The sequence below is a fragment of the Pantherophis guttatus genome, chromosome 2 (assembly GCF_059756535.1).
Source record: "Pantherophis guttatus breed Tessera chromosome 2, ASM5975653v1, whole genome shotgun sequence".
NCBI lineage: Eukaryota > Metazoa > Chordata > Lepidosauria > Squamata > Colubridae > Pantherophis > Pantherophis guttatus.
The window spans coordinates 235738083-235766066 of record NC_142064.1 but is presented as its reverse complement, the minus strand read 5'-3'; the positions used below and the strand labels follow the sequence as shown (position 1 = coordinate 235766066).

General features: G+C 36.4%; 1 protein-coding gene across 2 annotated transcripts in view; it reads right to left on the bottom strand.

The window, feature by feature from the left end:
* The window catches only part of CNTN3 (contactin 3), a 174800-nt gene that overhangs the window by 19550 nt on the left and 127266 nt on the right, over positions 1 to 27984 (bottom strand). For both annotated transcript variants that reach the window (XM_034440553.3, XM_034440555.3), the window contains exons 10-13: positions 11603 to 11730; positions 9201 to 9376; positions 2119 to 2236; positions 15 to 173 (exon numbers count right to left, since the gene is read on the bottom strand). In XM_034440553.3, the coding sequence (XP_034296444.2) occupies positions 15 to 173; positions 2119 to 2236; positions 9201 to 9376; positions 11603 to 11730 (581 nt within the window). The remainder of the gene's footprint in view (positions 1 to 14; positions 174 to 2118; positions 2237 to 9200; positions 9377 to 11602; positions 11731 to 27984) is intronic.

Genomic DNA, 27984 nt, shown 5'->3' with positions numbered 1-27984 from the left:
GCTATAAACTTTACCTGTTCTGGCTCTTTGCCAACCCACTGAAAATGGTGTCCTGGCCTGAACAGTGTAGCCAGTGATTGGACTGTGATTATCTAAGCCCTCATACCAAGAAATTTGAGCTGTTGTAGCTGTTATTTCATCCACTTTTACATGCTCTGGAGGTCCAGGTGAACCTAATGCAGTAAAATAGCACATTTTAAAGTAGGTTGTGATCTTGTTAAGTTAAAACAATATAATACCACACAATACGAAATGCTTTTTTATTCTTCCACCACGGTAAATAAGAATAAATCAATTGATAGAGCAAAAAAAGAGATATTTGTACATTCACCAAACCATTGATTTGTTATTTTATATAATAAAAGGAAGCTGTAAAATAGGAATTCAATAAAAGGACACTAGATTATGCATTCTTTCTGAGATGTTTATTCAGATTTCCCTACCTTTAAATTGTGCCTTTTAATTTAGTATGTAATATCCTGTCCTGAATCTGTCAATGTTTTGGGTCTGACAAGTTGCTATCTAAAGCAGTTTTGCTGTGAAGCTTAACACAATATCAGCACCATGGACAGCAATACAGCACTAGGGATTTGACTTTTCTTCTAGGAGGGGAAGGTCTTTGGGAGCAGAGCAGAGCAGAGCAAATTAAAGCCCCACTGAAAAACAATGATTTTCTATTGTTGGAAAGTTCACATTTAACATATTCTCCAAGTCATGTTCTTCTGAGTTCATTGTAAATAGGATTGGCTTTATATTTGTATTTTGAAACGTTTTAAAAATATTTTATTGTCTATACCGGAAAACAGGCTACAAATTATTATTATAATGGCATTATCAGCCTCAGGTTGGACATGGAGACTATATTTCCAAACACTGTTCCATTCTGAACACTTACGTTTAAATAAGAAAGCTTGCAAAATTAATTCACACATGCAGGTAGTTTGATGGAGAAAATACTATTCTTACCTAAACACTAAGCACTGTGTCTGTAAGAAAGCAAGGTGAATCAAACCATAAGAGCATTCACGATAATTGAAGTGATTATTGCATTTATAAATACTACTGGCATCTTCAGAAATTACCTGTATGAAAAGCCAGTAGTATTTATAAATGCAATAATCACTTCAATTATCGTGAATGCTCTTATGGTTTGTGGCAAGTATATTAAGAAATGAAAGTAGTATCAAATCTTACAAAATAATGCTGAACGGAAGGTATTATGTGGTAACCAATGATAGATTTGCATTAGTATAAAATGCTAATATATCAGCCGGAAACCATACTATTCACCAATCTTGTATTTAATTATAATTTCCCTACCTATTAAAGAATGCCTCTGAGTATTATTTATATAGCTCGAAACAGTGGAATGAATATGGACACTGTGAATACTGGATGTTTGGAAGTACAGTTCAAGGCCAATTTTTAATAGCAAGACCTTCAGTCCTATAGAACCGAAAGTGCTGCTTTATCTGTAGAAAAATATTTCAAATACATAGATTTGAGCACCTGTAATTACATTAATTTCTATTTTTAGAATTCATTAATGTATTTAATTCACTATTAAGGAGAACTTGTCAGAGAACCAGTTTGGTTTAGTGCAGGGTTGTCAAACTCTTGGCCTGTGGGCCGGATGCGTCATGCGCTGGCCCTGCCCAGTTTAGCAAAGGGGGAAAAAAGTCCCGATATGTCATGTGATGCCTCTGTGATGACGTGAGTTTGACACTCCTGGTCTAGTGGTTAAGGCATCAGGCTAGAAAGCGGGAGATTGTGAGTTCAAGTCCTGCCTTATGCCTGAAAAGCAGCTGGGTGACTTTGGGCCAGTCACTCACTCTCAGCTCAGCTCACCTCACAGGGTGGTTGTTGTTGTGGGGAAAAAAGGAGGAGGAAGAAGTGTTGGATATGTTCGCCTGAAATTATTTGTAAGAATAATAAAGGAGGGGTACAAATAAATAAAATATGTTGTGATGTTTTCATCGCTTGCCTTCATTCACACAAATACATGAAAAGTGGTATATGTCTGTAAAATATACTGTGGTTAAAAGAGATTCATTCACATGCGCTACCTGAAGAAATTACATATAATACCTCTAAATGGTATTCCTTAAAAAAAGATACCTCGTACTATAAGATCTGCTGCAGATGATACACTATCCACTTCAGTCTTCACTGTACACACATATTTTCCACTGTGTTTCAGCTGGATATTCCTAATCATTAAGTCTCCAGATGCACTCTATTGGGAGGAATAAAAATGGTAACAATTAGCTTCCATTGCAATCTAATTGTTCAGTTTCAAAACATTCTTTTTCTCAGATAAAAAGAGAGTGGAGTAGAAGCTGAGACCTCAAGCAGAAAGTAATATAGTGCAGTGATAAGCAACACGACAATGTAGTGCTTCTGAATGTAAAGGTTAAAAAAATTGTTTTGTTGTATCTTTTCTTGGAATCTGTGCTATTTTTTAGGAGAAAATTGGACAAACTGGAGCACAGCAATACTTGCACCTTAGATTGAGAAACCTCATTTCAACAATTTTACCAGCTGGCTTTGCGTGAAAAGAAATACTCAGGTCAAAATGCTCCAAAACAAGATACCAAAGATAATTGGATGTTTCTCTTTCTAATGAGAGAAAAGATGGAGGAGATACCTTAGGAAGCTGCTGTGGATGTTCTGGGAACTTTCAATTGAATTAAGAACAAAAGGGGATATGTATAGGGAATGGAAGACGGGTATAATCACCAAGGTGTTATACCAGCAAAATGACTAACATCTGCAGAAAGAAGACTAAAGCACTGAAACTAAAACCAATCAAAAAACCTTTCTCCACTGAATCAGTAATAAAAGAAAGAAAAGAGAAAGGATGTATCCAATTCTAAAAACACACACAAAAAAACATAGGACAGTCACGGAGAGGAATGCAAGTACCTTCAATTTCTATTTTGCTTTGAGGCAACTGCATCAAAGCAAAACAACTAAAAAAAAAAAAAAAAAGAGGCAAGCCAAGATAAGTAAAAAGATGCTAACTACATGAGTTGCATTTTTATTTTCTATCTCTAATTACCATTCATACTTTATTTTTGCATGATCTATAAAGTCTGTATAAGATTTTATTCTAGGTTCTCACCACATCTATGTTTGGCTGTTTTACTTTTTTTATGACGTATAAGGCTTTCGTCTTGACTTCCCCTGGATATCATGACAGGTTATTTCAAAATAACCTGACTTGGATCTTTTTTTTTCTTTCAAATTTTGGGATTTTTTTCTTACCTTGTTTTTTTTATCTCTCATTTCTTCCCATTGTTTCTCAGATCTCTTTCACTCAAGTTAAATGTACTAAATCTATTCTTTGTTATGATCTTATGATTAAATTGTATATGATAGAATCCCAGAATCATAGATCTGAAGAAATCTTGGAGGTCTTCTAGTCCAACTCCTGCTCAAGGCAGGAGTCCTTATACCATCCTTCATAAATGGTTGTCTAGTATTTTCATAAAAGCTCCAATGATAGAGTAGCCATGACTTCAGGAGACAAGCTGTTCCATTGACTAACTGTTCTCACTGGCAGGGAATTGCTCCTTATTTCCAGGTTTGATATCTCCTGGAAATGTCCAGACTATTATACTCCCGTCGTTATATTTATATGATTGAAATGGTCCTATAATTAGAAATTAATCTTTCTCCAACTTTTTATTGTAATAAGCAATTAACAGTGAGTGGTGGATGTATTACATTTCTAGATTATCTCCTGCAATCTGTCACAGAATTATTCAGCCTTTAACCACTACATCTATAATAATAGCATACAATTGTATAACACTGATTCTAAATGAATTAGCCTCCAATTTTAGTAGGCATGATTCTGTTACTTATGAGCTATGGACAAAAACTTACTTAGCAATGTCAATTTTATGTCTGTCATACCTTAACAAGGTCTCATATTCTTAATAGTAACAATCTGATTTAATGCATCTCATTCCTGTTCATTTCATTTCTGCTTTATCAGCTTCAGTTTCTCCCTCACCCTTCCTTTCCTTCACTAACCCCCATTTCAATATTGGCATCATTATTGACTGCAATAACTTCTGACCTGAGCAGCAACATTTGGCCTCCAAACTTGTTTAACTATTTCAGCTATGCCCATAATGTTTTCTTGATAACAATACAGAAACGGTTTCCTACTGCCTTCTTCTGAGTGTTTGGATTCCCAGTGCAGATAATATTTTATTTCAGTTCTTCCCTTCTGAACTTATCAGCAAACTGACTAACCATAAACCCACCTTTATTGTTCTAAGGATCATTAAAGCTATTGATCAATCTGTCAAAGGTCTAAGGAGAAAAAAGATACTCCAACATCTATGATTTGCCTTGACCAGATTTAGCTCCTAGTTAATGAAAATAGATTTCGATTATGAGGAAATACTCCTTTGTCACCTCAGGAAATGCTTCTTCATTTGTTTTCAACAATTTAATCTTTGGTCTGCCACCTGATTGTTATTATTATATTGTGATGATAATTGACTATTGTCATAACAGAGGCTAAATGTCACCCCTTTTCTAAGAGCTTTAATTTTATTAGAAGTTTCTGGTACTTTTATCATTCATGTTAGTGCTCTGCATTTTAGCACCTAAGATTAATTTAAACTGGAGATATCAGGAATTGAATTTAGGATTTTCTGCAAGGAGAAAATAGGGTCAATCACTATCATAGCTCCAGGATTTAATCTTGAATATGTACTGTAGTATCATTTGGCATTAAACTATTGAGTTTTAAAACAAAATTAATGTTAGCGTTATTAAGATTGGTATATCTACATATTTTAAAAGTAGGAATTATCTGATCACATTTTAATCCCTTGCTGATTAATGAATATATTAATTTTTTAGAATTTCAGGTGTACTCTGGGAAAGCAAATTAATTTAAAAAAATTGGTTCCAATCTCATGGAACCATGAGAATCATAACTAAAATAACAATTGCCTCTACTTTTTTTTCTGATTTCCATGCCAAGCGTTGGGGTACTTCATGCTACCACATAATCCATAACTGTAACCTGAAAGAAAATGGTATTGTCTGGAAGTATTGCCTCAAGCAATTAACATCTAAAATGCAATTATATTTGTGCATGTAGTTTACTAGTAATTTTTGGAAGAAATCAAATTTTGCTTTTTGAAAATGGATACTACTGGGGTAAATAAATGGTACACTCAAATTGTAACACAGATGTAGGTAATATTGAACTGGACAAATTCAAATTAGGAATGAATGTTAAATGAATGGTCATAAGTCGAGGACTGTCTGTACTTGTGTTTTCAAATTAAGACTCCTTAACATCTTGCTCATGTAATAGGGCAGTGTTGGCGAACATTTTCGGCACCGAGTGCTGCAACGGGAGCATGCATGTCCATCGGAAACTGAAAGAGCAGCTGCCTGGAGCACATGTGTGCGCTGGGGAACTGATATTCTGGTTTTTGGGGTGCGCATGAGCGCCAGCCATCTAGTCTTCCAGTTTCTGGCATGCATGTGTACGGCGGAAACCAGAAGAGCAGCCACTTGGTGGGCATGCACTTGCTGGGAAGATAATGTTCTGGTTTCCAGCAGGTGGCTGCCCTTCTGGTTTCCGGTGTTTACGTGTGCGTGAAGACCAGCTGTCCAGCACGCTGGAACCTGGAAGACAACAGGCAACGGCTCGTGTGCCCGGAGAGATGGCTCTGTGTGCCAATTCCAGCATGCGTGCCATATGTTTGCCATCATGGTACTAGGGATTGAATATAAGTGACACCATTTTCCTCATTTCTTAATGTCCATGATAATGTTTTCCCAGATTGTTATTGACTTCATTTTAGGGAAGTATTTTCCAGTTTGCAATCATATTTCATGTTCTGTTGTATTTTTAAAACAGACACTAGAATGAATCTTAATCTTACTTTCTTATGTCCAGTTTAATTTACTTCATATATTCATACTGTTTATGGCCAGGAAACATACATTATTCAGTTTGAATGTTTTAAACTTTAAATTATATCTTCAATACAAAATATCTTCAGCCAATCTGTTGACTTTGCATTTGTTTTTCATAACTGAATGGATATGATTGGCTATTCCTTTACAGAAGTAAGCAAAGAAATAAATGAAGACCACATTCTTTTTTACTATATAAAAAAACTGAGGCGTTTGGAATCAAAGCATATAAATTCTCACATTAAGTAAGAAATGGCAGTGTAAAAAAAGCCACAAGACAGAAAACACTCTGTGTATGTATAAATATGGGGTGAATATATCTCCTATATTTATTATCCCTTTCAGTGACCTATTCAGTAAAATTAATCTTGTTCTAAATATTCAAAATATAAACTAGGTAGTGGGACCGTCAAAGAGAATAATTTTACTTTAAATAAAAGCCTGATGCAAATAGAATATATATATTCTATTGAGACTTCGTCGAAATGTCGCCAAGACACTTCCAATTTTATGCGGGAGAAAACCCGAATAACCAAAGATATATATATATATATGTCTTTGGTTATTCGGGTTTTCTCCCGCGTAAAATTGGAAGTGTCTTGGTGACGTTTTGACGAAGTCTCATTTGTCATCTTCAGGATGGTGTTTTCGGCTTTGGGCTTCTAGGAGCAATGTGTGATTGCAGCTGTTTCTTCCTTTTAACTGCCAGTGGGTGTGTGAACTGATTGGGTGGGAGCTTGGCTGTGTTCTGATTGGGTGGAAGTGTGTTCTGATTGGTTGGGGGTTGGCTGTGCTCTGATTGGATGGGGGGTTAGCTGGGCTCTGATTGGATGGGGGTGTGTTTTGTTTAGGTGGGGGCTTGATTGTGCTTGGGTTAGTCTGAGTTGCAGGGGGATTTGAGCTGGTGAGCTGCGTTGCTGTTGTTTGGCTTCGCGTTCGTGATCATGCCACATCTTCATGGTGGGGTCAGTTTGCTTCATGTATGGATTGGAGAGGTTTAAAGTGGCTAATGATGCAGCTGTGGTCTGGCTTCTGGTTTGTGGTCGTGCCTCATTGGTGTGGGTTTGGATTTGCTTTTTGTGTGGATGTGTGGTGGTGACATCCTGTGTGGTTTTCGTGAGTGTGGGTCTGGTGTCATTCTTTGTGTTAGGGACTCGTTTGTCAATAAGGGCGAGTTTCCAAATGGCTGGTAGGTGGGAGGTATCTCATTTATTCATGCTGTGTGGGCGTTTTTCTATCTCAATGGCTTCTCTGATTATTCTGTTGTTAAAGTGTTCAGTTTTGGCAATAGTTCTGGTCTTTTTAAAGTCAATTTCATGTCCTGTGGTTTTAAGGTGTTGGACCAGGGAAGAAGTTGGTTCCTCTTTTCTGACTGAGTTCTTGTGTTCTTCAATGCGTGCACTTATTCTTCTGTTGGTTTGTCCGATGTATGTGGTGGGGCAGGCGTTGCATGGGATTTCATATACTCCTTGATTTTCTAACCCAATTTTGTCTTTGGGGTTTCTTAAGATGGTGGATATTTTTCGGTTTGGGCCATCTATGCTAATAATTCTGTCAGCATTTGTCAACAGATGACAAATTCATCATATCACTAAAATCAGTACAATCCATGTAAATCAATCTTGGATGCTATGAAAACAGAGAAAGAAAGCTCTGAATCTGTCAATGTTTCGTGTAGTTTTGGCAGCGGAAGAGATTTTATTTAGTTTCAGCTAGCAAAATTATATCTGTGCTACTGTGGATAGTTTACAGTGACAGGAAGGTCACCTTTCCTGTTGAGCAGTTTGCTGACCCATAGAACACAAATTGTCAACAGGCTGGGTGGAATTAAACAAGCAACAGCATTATACTACTGACATCTGCACAATTTCAGCTGATATCAGACTTTCTCAAATCATAATTGCAATGTTAATAATTCAGGGAATCTTGGTAGTTACCTAGCATAATCTGAGTTTATACTGTTGGACCCTATGGAAATTAGCAGATGATTAGTAACCCATCATTTCTAAGACTTTTACCATCCAAAATTAACAAACATCTAAACAAACAATAAATAATAGTAATACTTAAAAGCAGCAAATTTTGAAAACTCACAAGGTAATTTTAAAAAACTTAATGGAAATAAAAACTACTTTAAGTTGAAACAAAGGAGCAAGAAGCCATAGCTAAAGAACTAATGGAGTTATGGAAATAAAAAATGTTTCCCTATTTGAAAATCGAACATCATTGGCAATGTGCACAGCACTCTGGAAAGCTGTAACGAAAATGTAACCATATTGAGCAAAACTTCAAGGACCCCTGTCAAACTATCCAGAATACAGAGTATAACCATTTGTTTAGTGACTGTTGAAAGTTAAAATGGCACTGAAAAAGTGACTTATGACCGTTTTTCACACTTATGCCTCTTGCAGTATCCCCATGATCATGTGATTAAAATTTAGATAGTTAGCAATTGGTTTATATTTATAATACCGTGCTTTCCTGAAAATAAGACCCTGTCTTATATTCTTTTTGAACTCTGAAATAAGTGCTTGGCTGTATTGCCATGCACTCAAAAGCCTGATTGGGCTTATTATTAGGGGATGTCTTATTTTGGGGGAAACAGGGTAGTTGTAAGGTGTAGGGTCATATGATTACCTTTGCAACTTTCTGACAAGCAAAGTCAATGGGAAGCAGGATTCACTTAACAAACGCTTTACTAATTTAACAACTGCAGTGATACACTTAACAACTGTGGCGCTAAAGGCCATAAACTGGGGCAAAACTCAACAACTGTCTTGCTTAGCAACAGAAAATTTGGGCTCAAATGTGGTGATAAGTCAAGGAATGCCTCTATTAAATAAGTTCCATACTATCATAATTTATTTAACCGCAAAACTATAATCTTAATGCTAGTTAAAGGAGGCCTGGTGGCAATGTGGTTAGAAAGCAGTATTGCAGACAAACTCTGTCCACAGTCTGGAGTTCGATCTTGATGGGCTTGAGATTGACTCAGCATTCCATCCTTCCAAGGTAGGTAAAATGAGTATTCAAATTGTTGGTGGCAATATACTGATTCTGTAAATCACTTAGAGAATGCTATTGCTATTTCTACAGGCAACAGAATACAATTTAAAGAGGAATATAATTGGGGTATTATTATTATTATTATTATTATTATTATTATTATTATTATTATTATTTTGGTTTTCTACGATTCCAGGTCTAATAAAGCAAATTTACACAATTACATTATAACTTACCCCACCTACTCTCTCAAAATGGGATGCATCTTTTCTGAAGTCAGTCAATGCACTATTAAAATACCATGTGAAACTTATATCCAGGAGTGGGTCATGCTGAACTTGGCAGGGTAAAATTATACTTTCTCCTACAGTCACATCCATATTTGATGGTGCTAATATTATCCGGGTTGGATCTGAAAAGAACATAAAAAGAACATACACATTCTAGCTCCTTATGCTAATGTGTTACATTCATGATGCTTTTTTAAAACAATATTCTATTCCATTAAGAGTACACTGAAGAAACTGTGTCAACTCAAAGCTATCTCTTGGATTTTCCAAACTCCATCTATACTCCAGGAATATTAACAACAAAAATAATTTAATAATGTTGTAATCATGCAATATTTGCAAAAACTGAATTTCAAATTTTTCAGATTTTTTTAAAAAGACAAACTAGATACAGTTTGATAACTTGTGTCCAGTAATCCTTTAGAGAAAATCACGTAGAAAGATTCAGTAGGTCTTTTTGTATGTATGCTACTGGGTGGTTTGTTTTGTTACATAACGCTGTTACTGAAGCAATCATAATTTGTAAAAATGTGTTTTTTGGTTACCACAAAGTGTGAACACCTATGTGGCTTACTCAGAAATGCTTAACCCGATAGACAAATCCAATCCTCATAGTTCTAGTGTAAAAGTAAAGGTTCCCCTTGCACATATGTGCTAGTCGTTCCTGACTCTAAGGGTGGTGCTCATCTCTGTTTCGAAGCTGAAGAGCCAGCACTGTCCGAAGACGTCTCTGTAGTCATGTGGCTGGCATGACTAAACACCAAAGGTGCACGGAACGCTGTTACTTTCCCACCAAAGGTGGTCCCTATTTTTCTACTTGCATTTTTTACGTGCTTTCAAACTGCTAGGTTGGCAGAAGCTGGGACAAGTAACGGGAGCTCACCCTGTTACGCAGCACTAGGGATTTGAACCACTGACCTGCCGACCTTTCGGCTGACAAGCTCAGCGTCTTAGGCACTGAACATCACGTTCTCCTACAATATGATAAATAATGCAATATGATTATTATGGCATTTGTTTGCCACTTGGATGTAAGGAGGATATAATATTCTTCCTCCTTTTTGTATTTTTTTTTTCTTTTTGAGGGAGGAAGGTTAATATGAGGTGTAAGAAGCAAAACTGAGTCTACTTCATGTTGTCTCTCAAACTCCATGGGGAAAATGGTCAAGCAGTAGGGAGCTGAGAATAATTTTATTGTGTAAAAATTGTTCCTGGCCCCTCTAGGCCTCCTACAGGCATCACAAAAAGGATGTTGATAGTACATGAAACTTGCAAGCTACAGGTTGCTCATTAGTGTAGAAGTGGACTAAAACAACTCTAAGTCATTAAAAAAAACATTATTGATCTATTATTTTAATATGCAAATTACATAAACTGGCTTTTCAAAAAGAATGAAGTTACAAGTAATTTTTTTTCACAGGTATTTATAATGAGAAACATTGATTCAAAATGGTGGGTATAATTGGGAAATCAATTTTCTACATGTGATGTACTATACATCAGAGGTCCCCAAACCCCGGAGTGCAGCCCACTACCAGCACTTGAGCCATTTGAAACGAGGCCAGGCCACGGAAGTCGTGAGCAAGTGCGTGCATGCATCCCCCACTTGCAGGAGCTACGTATGCATGTTTGCCGTCGCTTGTGTGGAACCATCCCCTCACACCCATCCCGCTGGTTCACAAAGCGGGAAAGGTTGGGGAAGTGTACTATACATTTTTTTTTTAAAGTTGGGGCTTTGTGTGTCTGTGTCCACCATTTTGATATTGTTGTAGCAGGTTTCCTCTTTTATTTGTAGACAAATTTATATTTCATTTTCTTCAGTAAACCAAAAAGGTTCTGTGAATGATTTTACTTGTTCTCTCCTGCTGCACTATATTTTCTAATTGTGTACAACATCTTCTCTTTGCCAAAATTGCTATGTTATTGACTACTATTCTCTGTTGACTGATAGATCAAGAAAATCCTGTCTTTTGTACATTTACTGGAACATTCCATGGCTATAAATAAAAGATCATTCCCTGTTTTTTCCATTTCTTCAGATTCTGGAGGGGAGATCCATGACTACCTCTCAGAATATTAACATTTGATGGCATATCTTAACCTCTCATGCCTTCCTGCTTTTAATAGATGTTTCCAGAAGCTTAATGGCTATTCCATGCAGTTCTGAACCTCTGAAAAATTGTAGAGTGGCATTCACATAGCAATTTAAAAAGATCTCAAATTACGTATTTCATTTGAATTATGATGTTATCCTAACATAAGATGAAAATTCAAAATCGAAATATCTCTTTCACACATTACTCAATTCATATAATTTTCAAATAAAATACTATTAGCTATCTAATTACCTGTTACTAATAAAGTAGTTGAGCTACTAGCTTTTCCAAACTTGTTTTCTGCCAGGCAGGTATAACTTCCAGCATCTGATTTACTCACATTAGCTATTTGGAAGCTTCCATCTTTTAAGAATGATATTCTAAAAATAAAAGATGTAGAAAAATGTTATATGTTGGGAGATGTGTGTGTGTCTACAATTTAAGAGTTTAAACAATTAAAATATTACAAATAGTTCTAACAATTCTAATATATCTCTGTACCTGAGATGACAGAGTATGTTCCGTACTATATTCATTACCTAGTAAGGTATTTGTTTGGGAAGTCCCCTCTAAATTTCCACACTTCAGTGTGAATGAAAGCAGACCTTCTGAAAATATGCAACTACCTATTTTATTATGGGTGATGCCCTTTCCAGAAAGCAATATGGAATGGAAGATTATAGCTTCCCCAACATGATTAGAATGTATGTTCTTCCGCCAAAGAAACCAATAAGATTTTTTTTTTCATTTGCAATCTTTTCTCAAGCTGTGAGAAGGGCAAAGGTACAAATGATCACATTGGGTCCTTTCCCTCCTTGTTTGGAGTGTTTTAACAAGGACTGTCTACGGTACGGTGCAGCTGAAATTAACTTAAACAGAAACAGATTCATACAAGACTCGAAGTAGCTGTCCTGAACTTCAGAGTAGTTGCAGCTGCACCGTGCCTGCAAGAAGCAGAACCAGAGAGGTGTCTTGGAGAATCAACCCTAATCTTAATATGTAACTACCCTTCCCATATTTTACAAGCTGTTCCTTTGATCGTTTGCATGCACTATAAGCACAATTAAGAATGAGACAGCATAAGCATTATTAAAAATATGAAATCAGGAATTGTCTGAAGAATAAAGGTTGCACTTCTCATGTGCCGTGGTCCTTTTTCCATGCCAGAAGAATAGCTGAACCAGCCTGCTACTTCACCATTCATATCTTATCATGATGATTCATATGAAAGCAACATACCAAAAGTAGTGGACAAATATCATTAGTACATTCTGCAATCACGTTACATTTTTACAACTTTAGAATTAGAAAATTCTTCAAACCTTTATTTGGTCTCTGCCGGCTCATTAATAGACTGCTCTTCATTGTATAATTGCAGCTTGTAGTTTAAAATGGTAACTGAAATAAGGGATACATGTATCGGGTGTCTTTCTACACTTTCAGCCATCATTAAAAGCCTTGCTGATTATTTTTAAAAAATTAATTAGATTCTGCTCCAGAGGAAATGTTATAGTACAAATTTCACTTCTTCTGGAGCAGCTTCAGAAACTTGAGAATTCCTGGTTTTTCCACTCTTGGGATCTCCCCCTTACCTGCAGAACCCAAGGCACTCTACTTTTCCTCATTGAATGAGGACTGACTTGTTACTTCCTCAGCTTATTTTCTTTTCCTCATTGAAAACTGAAATGTGGCAAAATGAAAACTGAGGTTGAGAGCACTCTGCCAGTTATTTTCTGCTCTAGTACTCTCATCAGCGATTGGATAGAGCAGGGATGTCAAATTTGATTTCATTGAGGGCCACATCAGGGTTGTGTTTGATCTCGGTGGCTGAGGTGGGCGTGGCCAGCTTGACATCACTCGTGTTAGGGGGCACCTGTGGTGGCCCGAGCGCTCTGCTAGTGAAAACGGCTCCCAAGCTCTATTTTTGGCTGCGACAGCCTCCTGCAACCGTCTGCCAGCAAAAATGGAGCTCGGGAGGGCCCCCCGAGCACCATTTTTGCTGGCAGAGGGCTGCAGGAAGCTGTCATGGCTGAAAACGGAGCCTGGGATGGCAGCACATGGCCCTCCTGAGCTCCATTTTCATTGATAGAGGTACCGTGGGCCAGTCCTTTGCTGTTTCCAGGGTGGCCCCACGGGCCAGATTTAAGCATCCTGCAGGCCGGATCTGGCCCGCGGACCTTGAGTTTGACACCCCTGGGCTAGAGGCCCACACAGGAGCGGGAAAAAGGGGGACTCTTGTAGGGTGCTGCACAGCGTAAATGAACATTATTATGACAAGGGAAAAGGCTGATGAGGGAAAAGTTGATGAGAGAAAAGGCAGTGGATGTGTATAAGGACTCTTTATGTAGGAATCTGGAAGCAATAATTTTTCCCCCAGGCATGGATTGGGGAACTGAATACTGAAGAATGAAACCAGAATAATGGAAAATGAGTGGTGAGTTAAACAGATGGACATGGTGGATCCAAGGTTTATCAACTTTGTTCTTCTGAAAAATTAGTTACTGACATTTCACATTCCATGCAAGCTGTTTTATGTCTCAAATTATATGAAGTCTGTTTCTTTGCTTCTTCTCCTTCCAAGTGAAACGCCTGATTTGATTTCTAATCAACTACATCAATTAACATTTGACAAGATAGGAAAACTTGCTCTGAGAAAGAGATCTATGACACCCATCTCTGCTTTGGTGCAAGATCAGTCTCTGCCCTCAAGGACACTTTGGAAAACAGATTACAAAACTGAAACATGACTGATGTTGCCATATGCATGTTACGATTTCATTGGTAGAGTAAGCAATAATGAAAGAGGAGGAGATATCCAAACGTTATTAAATAAGATTGTTTTATAATCTCAAATTGTTTTTAGAGATTTCTACAGATATACAGTACATGCACCACTTTTCTATATCAATAAAAAACAGTCTTGACAGCTCCATTGATTTTGCAAAAGAAAAAAGGATTACCATATTAAAACAATATATATCATCTAATTATAATAAACCAATTATCAAACACTCAGATATAAATGAACCGCATTAATAATATTGATAATAATGGATCATGTCAGCTCAAAACTACATGTTTACAATTACTTTCTAAAATGACATGAAACAAATTGATACCAGAAAAAAAAAAGCATTATAAGAAACAAAGTAAAAGCATCATTACCGAAACAGGCAAATGCATATAGCAAAGAAACAATAATATGTCAAAACAGTAGACAGCCTACTTTTACAAAAAGATTGAGGACTGATTAAAAAAAAAGCACACAGATTGTTTACTAACAAGCCTTTTTCAAAATGACTGGCTCCATTAAAATAGGCTATCTTTTAAACTGAATATTGAAAATGGAAACATTGCAGCTTCCTCCATTTTCATGTTGTCAAATGATAGCTATGACTTATTTATTAAAATATCAATTTCGTTGTTTTAGCATCACATATGGATTGTGAGTACTCTTTGACATTGATTAAAACTGCAATGAATGCTTAATATTGGCATCAATAATTATCCAACTGATAATATAAAAGAGAAAGAAAAATAAATCTATTTTTCTACAATAACCCCTATTAAGTCATTCTTCCTTAAATGAAGCATTTTTTGAAATGGTCTGTCAAAAGCTCTGTAAAGGGATTTAGCAAGAGTGGCTAATGCAAAATGACAGAGAGAGTTCTAATCTAATTTAACTATGCCACAATATTTATAGTCCCACCTATAATTGTTCTAAATGGAGACTGAAAACTTTACATTTTATATAACGGCATAAAGCTCAGATCATCGTGTGAATGTATATGTATGTGTGCGCTTGTGTGCATGCGATTATTTAATTATTTTTATGCAAGTGATATTGATAGGGTTTTTCCTTGAAACTCATATAAAAAATAAAACAAGGAAATGTTACATTAATATTACATATATTCCATTTTTCCAAACTTCATAATGATGTAAAGGAGATAAAAGATTTTCTGGATGAAACAAGAAATACAGCAATAGTTTCTCTGGCCTGATATAAACAAAACAAAATTGCAGTAGGACTTTACTTTTTATTTAAAAAAATCCTTGTTTTTGAACACTTTTACTGTATATAGAAACAAAGCCAAATATATTGACTGATCATATTTGTAAATTGAGAATGGCCTATCTCTTGTACTGTATAAGCTTAGAAAAAAATGGTCCAACCTATAATATTCTGGATTATTACAATTTGGCTGCATTCTCATGTGTTATGAAAGATATGGCTATAGGAAATAATGGGTACTCGGAACAATCTTTCTTTTCTTGCTTTTTGCCCCAGGTTCACAGGAAGTAGCCTTTCTTTGCAATCTATGCTTATTGCTGCCCATCATTCATCCAACAGAGAAAAGGGCCAGAGAAATGGGGTTGAGTAAATCCAGAAATACTCCTCAGTTGCTGCCTGACACTATTAAGGCCAGAAAATAAAGCCTACCGGCATTTGTGTTTTAAAAACATCAAAGCAGAAAAACAAACAAACAGCTACACATATTGCTATGTGTATGAAAATACAAATGCAAATTAAATAAAAATGGAAATACACATTCTTGGTTTTATCTTAAAGCTCCAACAGGACTGAAAAACCAGCATGCATTTTCAACACTGTCAAGCGTATCAACAGCTGCAAGGGAGCACAGACTATTTACAGAGAACCCAAGAAAGCTCAAGAAAATACCCAAGCTAACAGAATTCAATTTATATACTGTACTGTATGCACTCTGAAGGATCATTCCCCAAATAGTGCAAGAGGATCTTTTAAAATAACAGTTAAGTACCAAACATTCAACAAAACCAAATGCAGTCTTCACCTTTGTACTTTCACAAGGATAGATATTAAATATCAAGAACAAGAGCCAACCCTAAATCAAGTAATCGAACTGTTAGAGATAAATCTTTTTGAAATTATTACATTTGCTCTATGTTTATATGAACTCTGTGTTCTATTAGATGCAGTGTTTTTCAAGTTCTTTAAAAATGAAACCTCATTTCATTTTTAAGGGCATCATGAAACTCAAGTATTGCCAGGGCATGTCTGAAAACACAGCAGTGAACATATAAACTGTTCCTCTACCTGCTTTCCACCTATTTTAAATAGGCAGGTAAAAGTCATAATAGCAACATTCTAACTTTTATTATGGTCAAAAACCAGCATGAGGAGGGTGTGATACTATCAGTTAAAAAGCATAGAAAATATATCAGAATCTAAAAAAATAATAATTATAAAAAGCTAAGGATATATAAAAGGGTATTTGTATAAAAAAAACCCCCAAAATTTAAAAGGAATATAAAAGGAAGGGTAAGAGCCTGGGTATTAGGGAATGTAAAGGTTAGTATATGGCAGCCTAAATCTCAGTATATAGCATGACAAAGTCTAGAATGACAAAGTAATTCTCATTAGGATTGGTTTATGGCATAGGTCCATGATGGTGAACCTGTGGCACGCGAAGCCATGTCACCTGGCACATGCGGCCTTGCCTGTTTGTCTTCTGGATTTCTGGCGTGCATGTGCGCGCGATGTTCAACTGTCCTTTGTACATGCGGCAGTGCCAAAAATGAGTGTGCGCAGGCACACCACCCTGCTGATTGTCGGGTACACATGCGCGTCAGAACCCAGAAGTTTGGCTTTTCCGGAGCACGGCCGTAACAAGTGCGTGTGATGTTTCTGCATGATTGCATAGCTCATAATCTGATGGATTTTGAGCTCTGTGGATATATCTCCAAATGGGTTTCCATAGTGCTTAGCTGAAGTTTGTTTCTGTTTACTGGGCAGTTTCTTTTTGGTATCAGCTGCTTAGGGTTGAACCGTTTCCTTGAATATTGCTGATGTGAAGCTCTTAGAGGAGTCTTTATCAGTATCATTTTCACTACTATTGATGAAGTAGTCACAATAATGCGCACCTGTCAAACTCGCTGTGTCATGTTGCTGTCACATGACATTTTGTAACATTTTTCCCATTCGCAGAGCTGGGTGGGCATGGCCTGTGCGGGATGCATCCGGCCTACGGGCCGCCAGTAACCCTGCATAATGAGTGGTTTTCTGCATATCCAATTTTTTTTAAAAAAATCAGTAATATAAACATACATTTGTAGATCATGAAGCTGTGTCCATATTTGACTTTCAGTTCTAATGAAAATAGGAGCAATTTTTGAAATATTCTGATGTTAAGTGTTATAAAACTGGTTTCTTTTATGTTTTAGTACATGCAATGATTTGAAATCTACTTCTGTTCAGAACTTTCTCATGGGATTTGCACTTGCAATCTTTTACTTTCTTAGCAAAAAGATGACCGCAAAATGAAATCAGCGTAGCAAAATGCTGCATTTTTCTAAAGAGGTAAGTCAAACTAGAGACATTTATAACAGAGCTTCCCATCTCTGCATGTATGAAATGGAAGCAAAAAAAGAGCTTATTTAGCATTTAAAATAATAGGTATGTAGGTCTGAGAGGCAGTGAAATTTCTTTTCTTTCTTGAAATGTATTTTTCTTATCATATCTTTTCTATATCCATGCCTCACTTTTTAAATCAGAATGGGAAACAGATAATTGAATGGGTCAAAGGCTATATGCAGGTAGCGTGTGCATATAGAATTCTGTTCTCTTCTTGTACAAAACTGCTGTCTCATGATTTTACATGGGAATAGAGCAGACACAGGGCTTCCCCTCCTGCCTTGTCCAGCCCCCAGCTTGGTTTTATTGCCTACTGTGCATCTTTACAAGAATCATATGCATTCTACCTGGCAAATAGTATCAGACAACAGTCATTTGCAAGAATATTACTCTTTAAAATGCTCACTTTATTTATTATTGCCGTGTTGATTGTGGGGTCTTTTAATTCATAGAACAGTTGAGAAAAGTGGAACCTGAAGCACTTTTAGGTACTAATATTTTTGCCTATTTTCTAAAAATGCTTGTGCACATATACTGGTATGCAAATTGTTTTTAAATGGAAAGCATCATAAAAGTACAGGCTGTATGAAATTAAAATTGCTTGTAATAATAAAAAAATGGGGCATATAGGTTATGAAAAAAGAGTTTTATTTTCAAATAGCTAGTAACTCAAAAATAGCTGTATATATTTGTAAGGCTTTTCTCAGAGAATTAAAAAAAACCCTAAAGTTCCTATTGATATGATAATAAATAGGGATGTATTACTTTCTAACATTTGCCAGCATTTTAGCAGACAGGATAAGTGCAAGTTAAGCTTTTTTGATATATTAATCGCTTACTAAATTAAGTTAAATTGAACTGCTCAAGAAAAAAAGCTGCAAAAGTAATCCCCCATTGGTATTAATGCTAAATAATACGGTAATATATTGTTTTCCAATTTATAGTTTTAAACCATGAAACAAATTTAAGAATAAGTTCAATTTAATTCTGCCAAACGCTTATCCAGACAGTGAGCCTAACCAAAATCATTTTAACTTTCATCAACACTCCTTTTCCTCTTCATTTTAAAATTTAATATGATTTTATCACTATTTCCTTGAATTAACTCTGAGAAAATTTAGTATTACTTGATCAAAGTATATGACATTAATATGAGATATGATTATGAACGTATATAGCTCTGTGAGTTTTGATTTCCTTCCTTCCTTCCTCTCTCCCTCCCTCCCTCCCTCTCCTTAAAATTTAGCCCACTGAGTGAGATGATCCCCATAACTCATTTCTTTAACTTTAGACAACCAGGAAGAGAAACAAAATTTAAACATGCTGCAGAATAAACTTTTGCTGCAGTTCACACAGAACTCAAGGAGGTAAACAGGTGACACTGCTTTGTCAAATCAGGATATAATATAAAATCCCCCCCCCCATACCAAGGAAACTCTTAGTTAAATAATGAATTAAAATTAATCTCTCAAAACTTGTTCTTGGGAATTGAATGTTTTTACCGATCAATCTGCTTATCATCTCCTGTAAAAACTTCCCACAGATTGATGTCAAAAAAGCTGACCTGAAATTCCCAGATCTTCCTCTTTCCCTTTCTGAAGATAGAAATGTTTGCTATCTTTTAGGCACCTGACATTTCAACAACTCTCCAAATCTCTCCAGGAAATGTCAAGAAAGTATTTTAGAACACCTGAATTATAGATTATGATCTAGATTTTTGTGCAAACACTGCCCATATTTTAAGGTATTCTGCTGTTTCAGTAAGGCAGGATACAATCCAACAAAGAATAACAAATATTTTATTTATTTTTCTATTTATTCGTGAGGGGTTTATTGCTGCCCTAAAAATTTGGGTGAATAGAAAAGTGAGAGGCAAACTTTTGGGGAGGACACAATTATATTCATTAGGAAAATGAATATAGAGAGCTCTATCTCTCGCTATTCCACCCCACTTTCCTTCTTATGAGACATTTCTACAGCACTAACATAAAATGGTTTCCTTGAAAACTGACTTTATTTACTTATTTATTTTAACGTAACATTTTATATGGCTGCCTAACTTAAAGAAGGTGACTTTGGGTAGTTTACAGAAAAAATATTAATGGAACATTTATTTTGAAATTGTCAAAAACTCATTGCAGGGAGACAAAAAAGTCTATATCAACTCACACCTGTCAGTTGGGAGAAAAACATTTTCCTGGACTGTCTTCAGTCCTCTGACTATCCGTTGGAGAAGCGGACACACAAGTACACCTCTGGTGAGCTCAGTGTGAGACATGTTAACTTTTTTCTTGGCAATAGCTTGAATCCAATTATCAATCTAATAGAAAACTTGTTGCAGTATTTACCATCTGCCCTGAATGGAGAAATGAGCAGGCTAGAACATGTTGTGCCTTTTTATAGTAATGCTGTGAACATGGGCTGTGAGCTGGACTATGTGCTCTTACATTTTATCTTGTTTTGATGGATGTTTTAGTTTTTGCACACTGCCCAGAGTAAAGAGTTGGGCAGCTATGGCAAATTTAAACAAACAAACCTACAGCAAACCTTGTTTGCTAAACCTAATAGGGAATCAAACTGAAAGGCAAGGGGGTAGATATCCATTAATTAAAGAAAATCTGTGATGCTATTAGACATTGCCAAAAGGCAAGGGACTCTAGCCCTTAGAACCAGCCATGTGTTGCAACTCCAGAGCTCAGACTGAAATATGGCAGATGGTGACAACACAGTATTTTCAATATATTCAATAAACCAACAGTTGTCAACTTACTATAAACTTAAAATAAAATCTGAAAAAGCTAACTAACTTTCTCTTATGCCCTTAAACCTTTGTTAATACTACTTGACACTTGATCTTCTTTCTTGGTTATTTATTCATAGACTAAAATCAGGGAGGAAGAAAGTTAAGAATAAAATTGAAGCAATAGGCGCTTAAAAATTAACGCTAGCTGGGTTCTATGAAGAAACTCTGAAAAGATGAGAAACTATATAGTATTGCTTTGATGGGAAATAGTCCTTCATCCAGAACAGAAGTTTTATACTCCAGGCTTCAGATAATTCATTTCAAAGAAGAGAATTAGAATACATCCAACAAACTCTTTTATTCCTCTCTGAATTTACATTACTTTTAATTTAGTAGCTAATCCTAGGTTAATCTAATGCATTCATGTTAGATACCTTTGGAAGATTTAGGTAAAAAATTCAAGGCTGTATTTTCAAGAAACAATTTCTCTATAGTTGTCTTCTTATCGAAGGCGTTGATGTATGTTTGAGAAGATGCATAAATCTAATCAAACGCTTCTTTAAAAAATAACTATTTTTTTGACAAGAGGGTATTTGAGCACATTTGTGCATGAAGACAATGTGAAGTCAATTCTTACTGGGCACTGCTGCTTATTCCTTCTTCTCTGTTGAAAAATCCAGCTGCATAAGAAATTTCCAATATAACCTATGCTACCCTCCTATGAATATGGAATAATGTTCGCTGGATTCAGTCGGACTAATTTCAAATAAATGTTCTTAGAACTGTGGCATTAGAATCTGCAATAATATGAATGCAGATGTTTTTTTATAAACATGGGATGAGAGCCTGGTTTGATGCTTTTCGTTCTGAAGTGGGTTTTTTTTTTTTTTTTTTTGCCCAAATTGCTCAATCTGCAGAAAATGAGACAATTTAAAACATATGGACATAACTGATAGGACAGAACCAAAATAAAGTGTTTTATTCTTCCTTCTCTGGTAAATAAATTCCTGAAAAAAATATGAGCACAGACCATGACATGAAATGAAGAGAGGCATGAAGGATTCCTGAACATTTTTTTAAAAAAATGGGCTGGGGAGGGAAATAATAGACTATGAACTATCAAAGTAAAAAAAAATAAAAATTCTATAGCCACTTAGTCACTTGCTTCCAGATGGGCAGCTACAGAAATTGAATGAATGAATGAATGTAGTTTAAATCATTTTAATTTCAGTTAAGAGCTTGATCAAAGAGGCTTGTCTTCACAGATATTCTAAATGCTCAGATTGGAGAAGCATGAAGAGGGTATATTCCAGAGTCAATGATCAATGCATCGGAAAGCCCTCCCCTGCAGAGATTACTCCTGAATTGTATTACTCTTTTCTTTAAAAGAGTCTGTTTGTTAAGTTCCACACAGTTTGGCAAGACAAAGGAAGCAAGAATTTTATAGGGTACAATAAAGTGTCCTTGATGTTTGTCTTGGGATACATTTGAAGGCTCATTTATATTGAGTTCATTAAGGCAAGGTCTATTTAACTGATATGAAATACTTCTTTCTAGATGTCCTGCCACCTGGACTCAATTGTCATTTATAAGATAAGCTACCAATGGACTTTCTTTCTATTTCTTGATTGGTTATGTCTAATTTCCCTTTCAGTTTTTCCCCTTGCCTCCCCACAATTTCTCCCATTGTTTGAATAAATGTCATATACAAGGTGGTCCCTTTAAAAATGAATATCAAGACCTTACATTGTGCCAAATAAGCAACTAGCATTAGTATATATTTTTTTTTTCCAAAAAGGCAACATAAGACATCTGAAACATGGACCTGTTTTCAAGTAAGACACCATGGTAAAGCCTTGCAGTAATCAATATTAGATCTAATCAAAGGGTCAATAATCAACACCAAAGGAATGAAAAAGTTATAGTAGCTCACTGTGTAATTAATCAAAGGCGTGCCTCATCAGAGCTGCCATCTGCAGTATCTGAGAATGAAGCAACTCTCCTAGAGTGCAAAGCTGCTCCTTCATGGGAAATGTAATCCTGTCAAAAACATCAATCCTCAAATCCAGTTTCCCATTATCAACAGAAACTTTTATCTTGTCTGGATTCAATTTCAACTTATTTTCCTTCATCCAGCTTGCTATCAAATTTAGCAGGGTTATTTCTATAGAATTGAGCTAAAGAATTCAAATCTCCAAGTGGCTTCCTCTCAGTATGGGGAAGACCAGTGAAACAGTACAGGACACTGGTATAGATATTCAACACAAAATGGGACACTACCGTAACACCTCCCTCCTAGCATCACATTTTTGTCATATCCTAGCAAGGTCTAGGCTTCCAAGGCAAAAATTCTGCCCAACAGTACAGAGCTTTTGGATTAGAGTCATAGCAAGAATTAGCTGTAAGGAGCCATTTTGGTCATCATGTTTAAGCTGCTGTACAGCGAAAGAGTCCAAATTAAAGCGACCAAGGCAACTGGCTGTCCACTTTCTACTTGGAACCAAGAAAGAGTTTTTTGGTAGCATTTGAATGAAATCTGCCTTTCTGTAATTTAAATCCATTCTTCCATGTCATGAATTCTAGCATCAGAGCCAAAAGGTCTCTCTCTAATTAGGATCAAACCAAGAATAATTGGTCTCTTTTTGCTTTCCCTATCTCTGAAAAAGCAAATTGTCAGAAAGACAGGTCATAGATTTCCTATAGTTCCTAGAACTATAGGGGCAATTTGTTCTCAAAGTTGAAGTTCCTCACCACTACTGCATTATTATTCCATTTAAAGATGTTAGATATTAACTGACTTCAGGTTATATTAAATGTGATAAATATTTTTTTTCTGCTTTAAAGATTTCTACCAATTTATATATATCTTTCACAAGCCATAAATTACCATTTCTCATCCTTATTATTCATCTGAAAGTATTCTCAATTCTTTTAAATTGTCACTTGGCTTTGCTCATTCCCCTTCTGTGATAGAATATTCAATGTCTAAGGGCATTAACATCAATTTGTGTAACAACAATTCAAGTTACTACACATCTTTTTCTATCTTGATATCTTGGTTCATTTTATTCTGACTGCAGCTATAGACTGAACACATTCCACAAATGAGGCTCCAATCTAAGCAGTTACAGGTTAATTTATAACAACCCACTCTTATACCTGGATAGTTCAATATCTCCCTTCCAACATTCATTATATTGCATTTGTCAGCATTGATTCTAAACTGTCATAGTGCTGCCAGGTTGCTTGGCTTTATTAGTTCCTTTGGCACTACATCAAATTTCCTGAATAATTTGTATTGTCTACCGATTTGCTAGTAAACAAGTAGGGCAGGGAGCAGTAACAACCCGTTGTTAAGCATCAGCAATTCTGAATAGATACCGTGCATTCTTCCTATTGTGTGCATGTTTTATTCTAAGAATATTTTTTGTGATATCACTAAGACACATGTTAAGGTATTCTCTAAGTGTCAGAGATTCCATCTCTTCACCTCATCCCTTATGTGGTTTCCTCTGAGTATGTACCATCTGGCGGGATGTTTCTATGTGTGCACCGAAACATGCATTTATGTATACATACATACATACATACATACATACATACATACATACATACATACGTGTGTGTGTGTGTGTGTGTGTGAACAATGTGATCTGGTAGTCTTAAATGAAGTAGTGACCTTTTTTTCTTCTTCTGTAAATAGTTTATATTACATCTTCTGTTCTAAATCCAATTTATATTTTTTCACACATAGATAATCAATGTCTAACCCAGCCATTCCCAAGCCCAAATAAATAAAGAGGGTTGAGGTAAGAACTGGTGATTTTCCTTGTAAAAAACTCAAATGAATCAGATATGATGAGCATAGTTGGATACTCAAGTCAGACGGTATTTAGCAAATTATTGGGGAAGAGAAAGAACCTGCAGTGAGTAGTTAAGGGATTAATGGCATGCCTGGGGCAAATGAAGCAGGAATCCCAATTGCTAATGCAGCCATTGTTGAAACAAAAGATCTGTGCTGTACAGAGATACTTTGGACAGCAATGTGGAATGTCCAAGGAATGAACCAGGGTAAATCAGATATTATCAAATGGGAGATGGCCAGGTTGAAAATCAACCAACTTGGAGTTGGTGAGCTATGATGGATAGATAATGACTGTTTTCAGTCTGAGGAATTAACTATCTATTACTTGGGACATGACACCAGGGAAACAAATTGAGTGGCATCTGCCCAGGGAGTAGAAAGCTTCTAGTAAGTTAATGATCACATTATGACCATCTGGGTCTGTACCAAACCCTTTAAAATTTCAGTTGTCCAAGTCTACACCCCAATGACTAATGTAATGGAATTTGAAACAGAGGCGGGGTGAAATGCTCCCATTTCGGATCGGATCGCGGGTGGTTCGGAGAACCAGTAGCAAAAATCCCTGCGCCCCCCCCATGCCCAGCTGAGCTGCGCCATCATCAGAGGCTGTTTTTTTTTACTTTTAAAAGTGTTTTTTCTAGAACCTCTTCAGCCGAAGACGTAGAAAAAAATGCTTTTAAAAGCCTCTGACGATCCAGCTGAGTTGCCTGATCATCAGAGGCTTTTACAAGCATTTTTTACAACCTCTTCGGCCGAAGAGATTGTAGAAAAAATGCTTTTAAAAGTAAAAAAAAAAATGGCCACGCCCACCCATTTACCTTACCCCCCCCCCCCCAAGCCATACCCACAGAATCGGTAGTAACAAATTTTACATTTCATCACTGAACAGAGGGCTTCTTTGTCAGCATTGAAAATGCTCTGGCGCAAGTGCCCAAAAAAGACACTGGTTACATACTAAGTGATTTCAATGCAAAAATTGGTAGCCAAGCAGAAATAGGTATCACTGGAAGCTTTAGATTTGGTGAAGGGAATGATATATAGGGAATTGTTTGGTTCAAATTTGCCATGAAAATCATTTTCCTATCATGAATATCTAGTTCAAATAGCATAAGCGTTTGGACCCATCAAATAAACTCTACTGTAACCAGACTATGTCCTACCCTGCTATTGATAGTTTAGTTCAGTCCTCACTGAACTGCTGACTGCAGTTCAGACCATGAATTGTTGGTGACTAAGATCAGAGTCAAATTATATAACATCAAAGGCAGCACCACCAAAGAAGTTTGACATCCCTTCTATATTTTTCACTCGGTGAGGTTAAAAAAAAAATGGTTTGAACTTTGAGACACTGCTGAGAAGTTGCAAGAAGATACAAGAAACCAGACAAAAAGTGCAAATGGTTCTCAGATGAAACTATCAGAAAGCAAAGAAAATCAGTCAAAGCATCAGGCAAACTCAAAATGTGGATTTCCAAAGAGCAGCAAGGAAAGACAACAAAGTTTATTGGGACTAGTGTTGCAAACAGCTAGGAAGAGTCACATCAGGAATGCATTTGTGCAAGTCAAAAAGATCCCAACAGCATTTATTGCTTGTAATAGCATCATCAAAAACAAACATGAGAAAGAACTTTTTGACCAACAAGGTGGGAGAATCAGGGGTGGTATTCACTTACCTTCGCTACCAGTTTGCAAATGTGAGCACAGAGGGTAAAAAATGGGACGTGATGACGTCCGGGCGGGTGGATGGAGCCTCCCGCCGCTGCTGCTACCGGATCACGCAATCCGGATAGAGCCGGCTGAATTTCACCACTGGTGAGAATATAGAGAACAGCTGTATGCCAGCAACAAAGAGGCCAGTTTCCAAAGGATGATGAGGAAAAGGAAGCAGAAATAGAATCAGTCATCCTTCAGGAAGATATTATGTGAGCAATGAGCCAACTACCAAACAACAATACGTGAGGGGTTGATACCCACCTCTGCAGAATTGCTGAGGCCTATACCCCCCACAACCATCAAAACTTGGTGCTAGAAAATTTGAAAAATGAACAGTGCCAAAAGATGATTCCTCCAAGGATTGCTCCAATTATTGCATAATTTCCCTCATTCCTCATACTAGTAAGATTTTTCTTAAAATCATACAATAATGTCTGGTGAGAATTAATCGAAGTTAAAACTGTCTTCAGAAGGGTCGGGGTACTTGTAACCATATTGGAAATTCCCATTGAATCATAGAAAAATCTCAAGAATATCAAAAGAACATCTACAACTGCTCTATTGACTACAAGAAAATATTTCACTGGATTGATCATAACAGGCTGGGGACAGCCCTAGTAGACCTGGGGATCTCAATAGGTCTGGTCAAGTTGGTACAGCTGCTATTCACAAATCAAGAAGCCATTATGCAAATACCACACGGGAACATTGATTGTTTGAAGATACTGTACATAAAGGAGTGCAGCAAAACTGCATTCTTTAAACTTCCTTATTCATGTATGTATTAACTCATTCTTTGCATCGGTCTTAATGTAAAAAGAAACAATAATCCAGCCTACCAAAAACATAACTGTAAAAGAAGATTAGAAATAAAAGTTAAAATAAGCAAAAAAAAAAAAAAAAGGTAAGAGAACACCTGTCTGATCTTGATGAATACAAATAACCAGGACCTGATGGATTACATCCTAGAGTTCTAAAGGAATTGGCAGATGTCATCTCAGAACCACTGTACCACATCTTCCAAAAATCCTGGTAGCACCGGGGAACTACCAGAGGACTGGAAAAGAACTGATGTGGTTCCCATCTTCAAAAAAAGGGGGAAAAAAATAGACCCAGGAAACTATAGACCAATCAGCCTAACATCAATACCTGGGAAATACTGGAAAAGATAATAATAATAAAACAGATCTGCCAACATCTAGAAATGAGTAAAGTAATAACTAGAAGTCAGCATGAGTTTGTTAAAAACAGATCATGCCAAACCAATCTTATTTCATTTTTCATAGTGACTAAAATTAGTAGGCCAGCGAAATACTGTGGACATAATATACTCAGACTTCAGTAAGGCATTTGACAAAGTAAACTACAACCAACTTCTTGGTAAGCTGGAAAAAAGTGGGATAGATAGCATCACCATCAGATGGATTTGTAACTGGCTGACAAACAGTACTCAATGAGTAATTCTTACTGGTACTATATCTACATGGAGGGAAGTAAGCAGTGGGGGTATCACAAGGTTCTGTCTTAGGCCTAAAACATGGAAGAAGGAATATCAATAGACTTTGGTATGCTGATGACACAACCTTCTGAATGAAAATGTCAAAATAACAATGGTGTTCATTTGACAGTGAAGAGATCGAAGGCACACAAGAATTCATTCTCCTAGGAACACAAATTGATTAATACAATAATTACAGTCCAGAAATAAAAGTGTTGAATTGCACTGGATCACACAGCAATGATATGCATGAATTGTGTATGGAAAAGCAAGACCACCAATTTGGCAAGGAAGTGCAGATTAGTCTGCACTATCATATTTCCTACAGTTATCTGTTGTTGCATAAGTTGGAAAAACTAGACAGGAGAAAAATTGACGTATTTGACCTGTAGTATTACAGAAGCCTTCTGTACATTCCT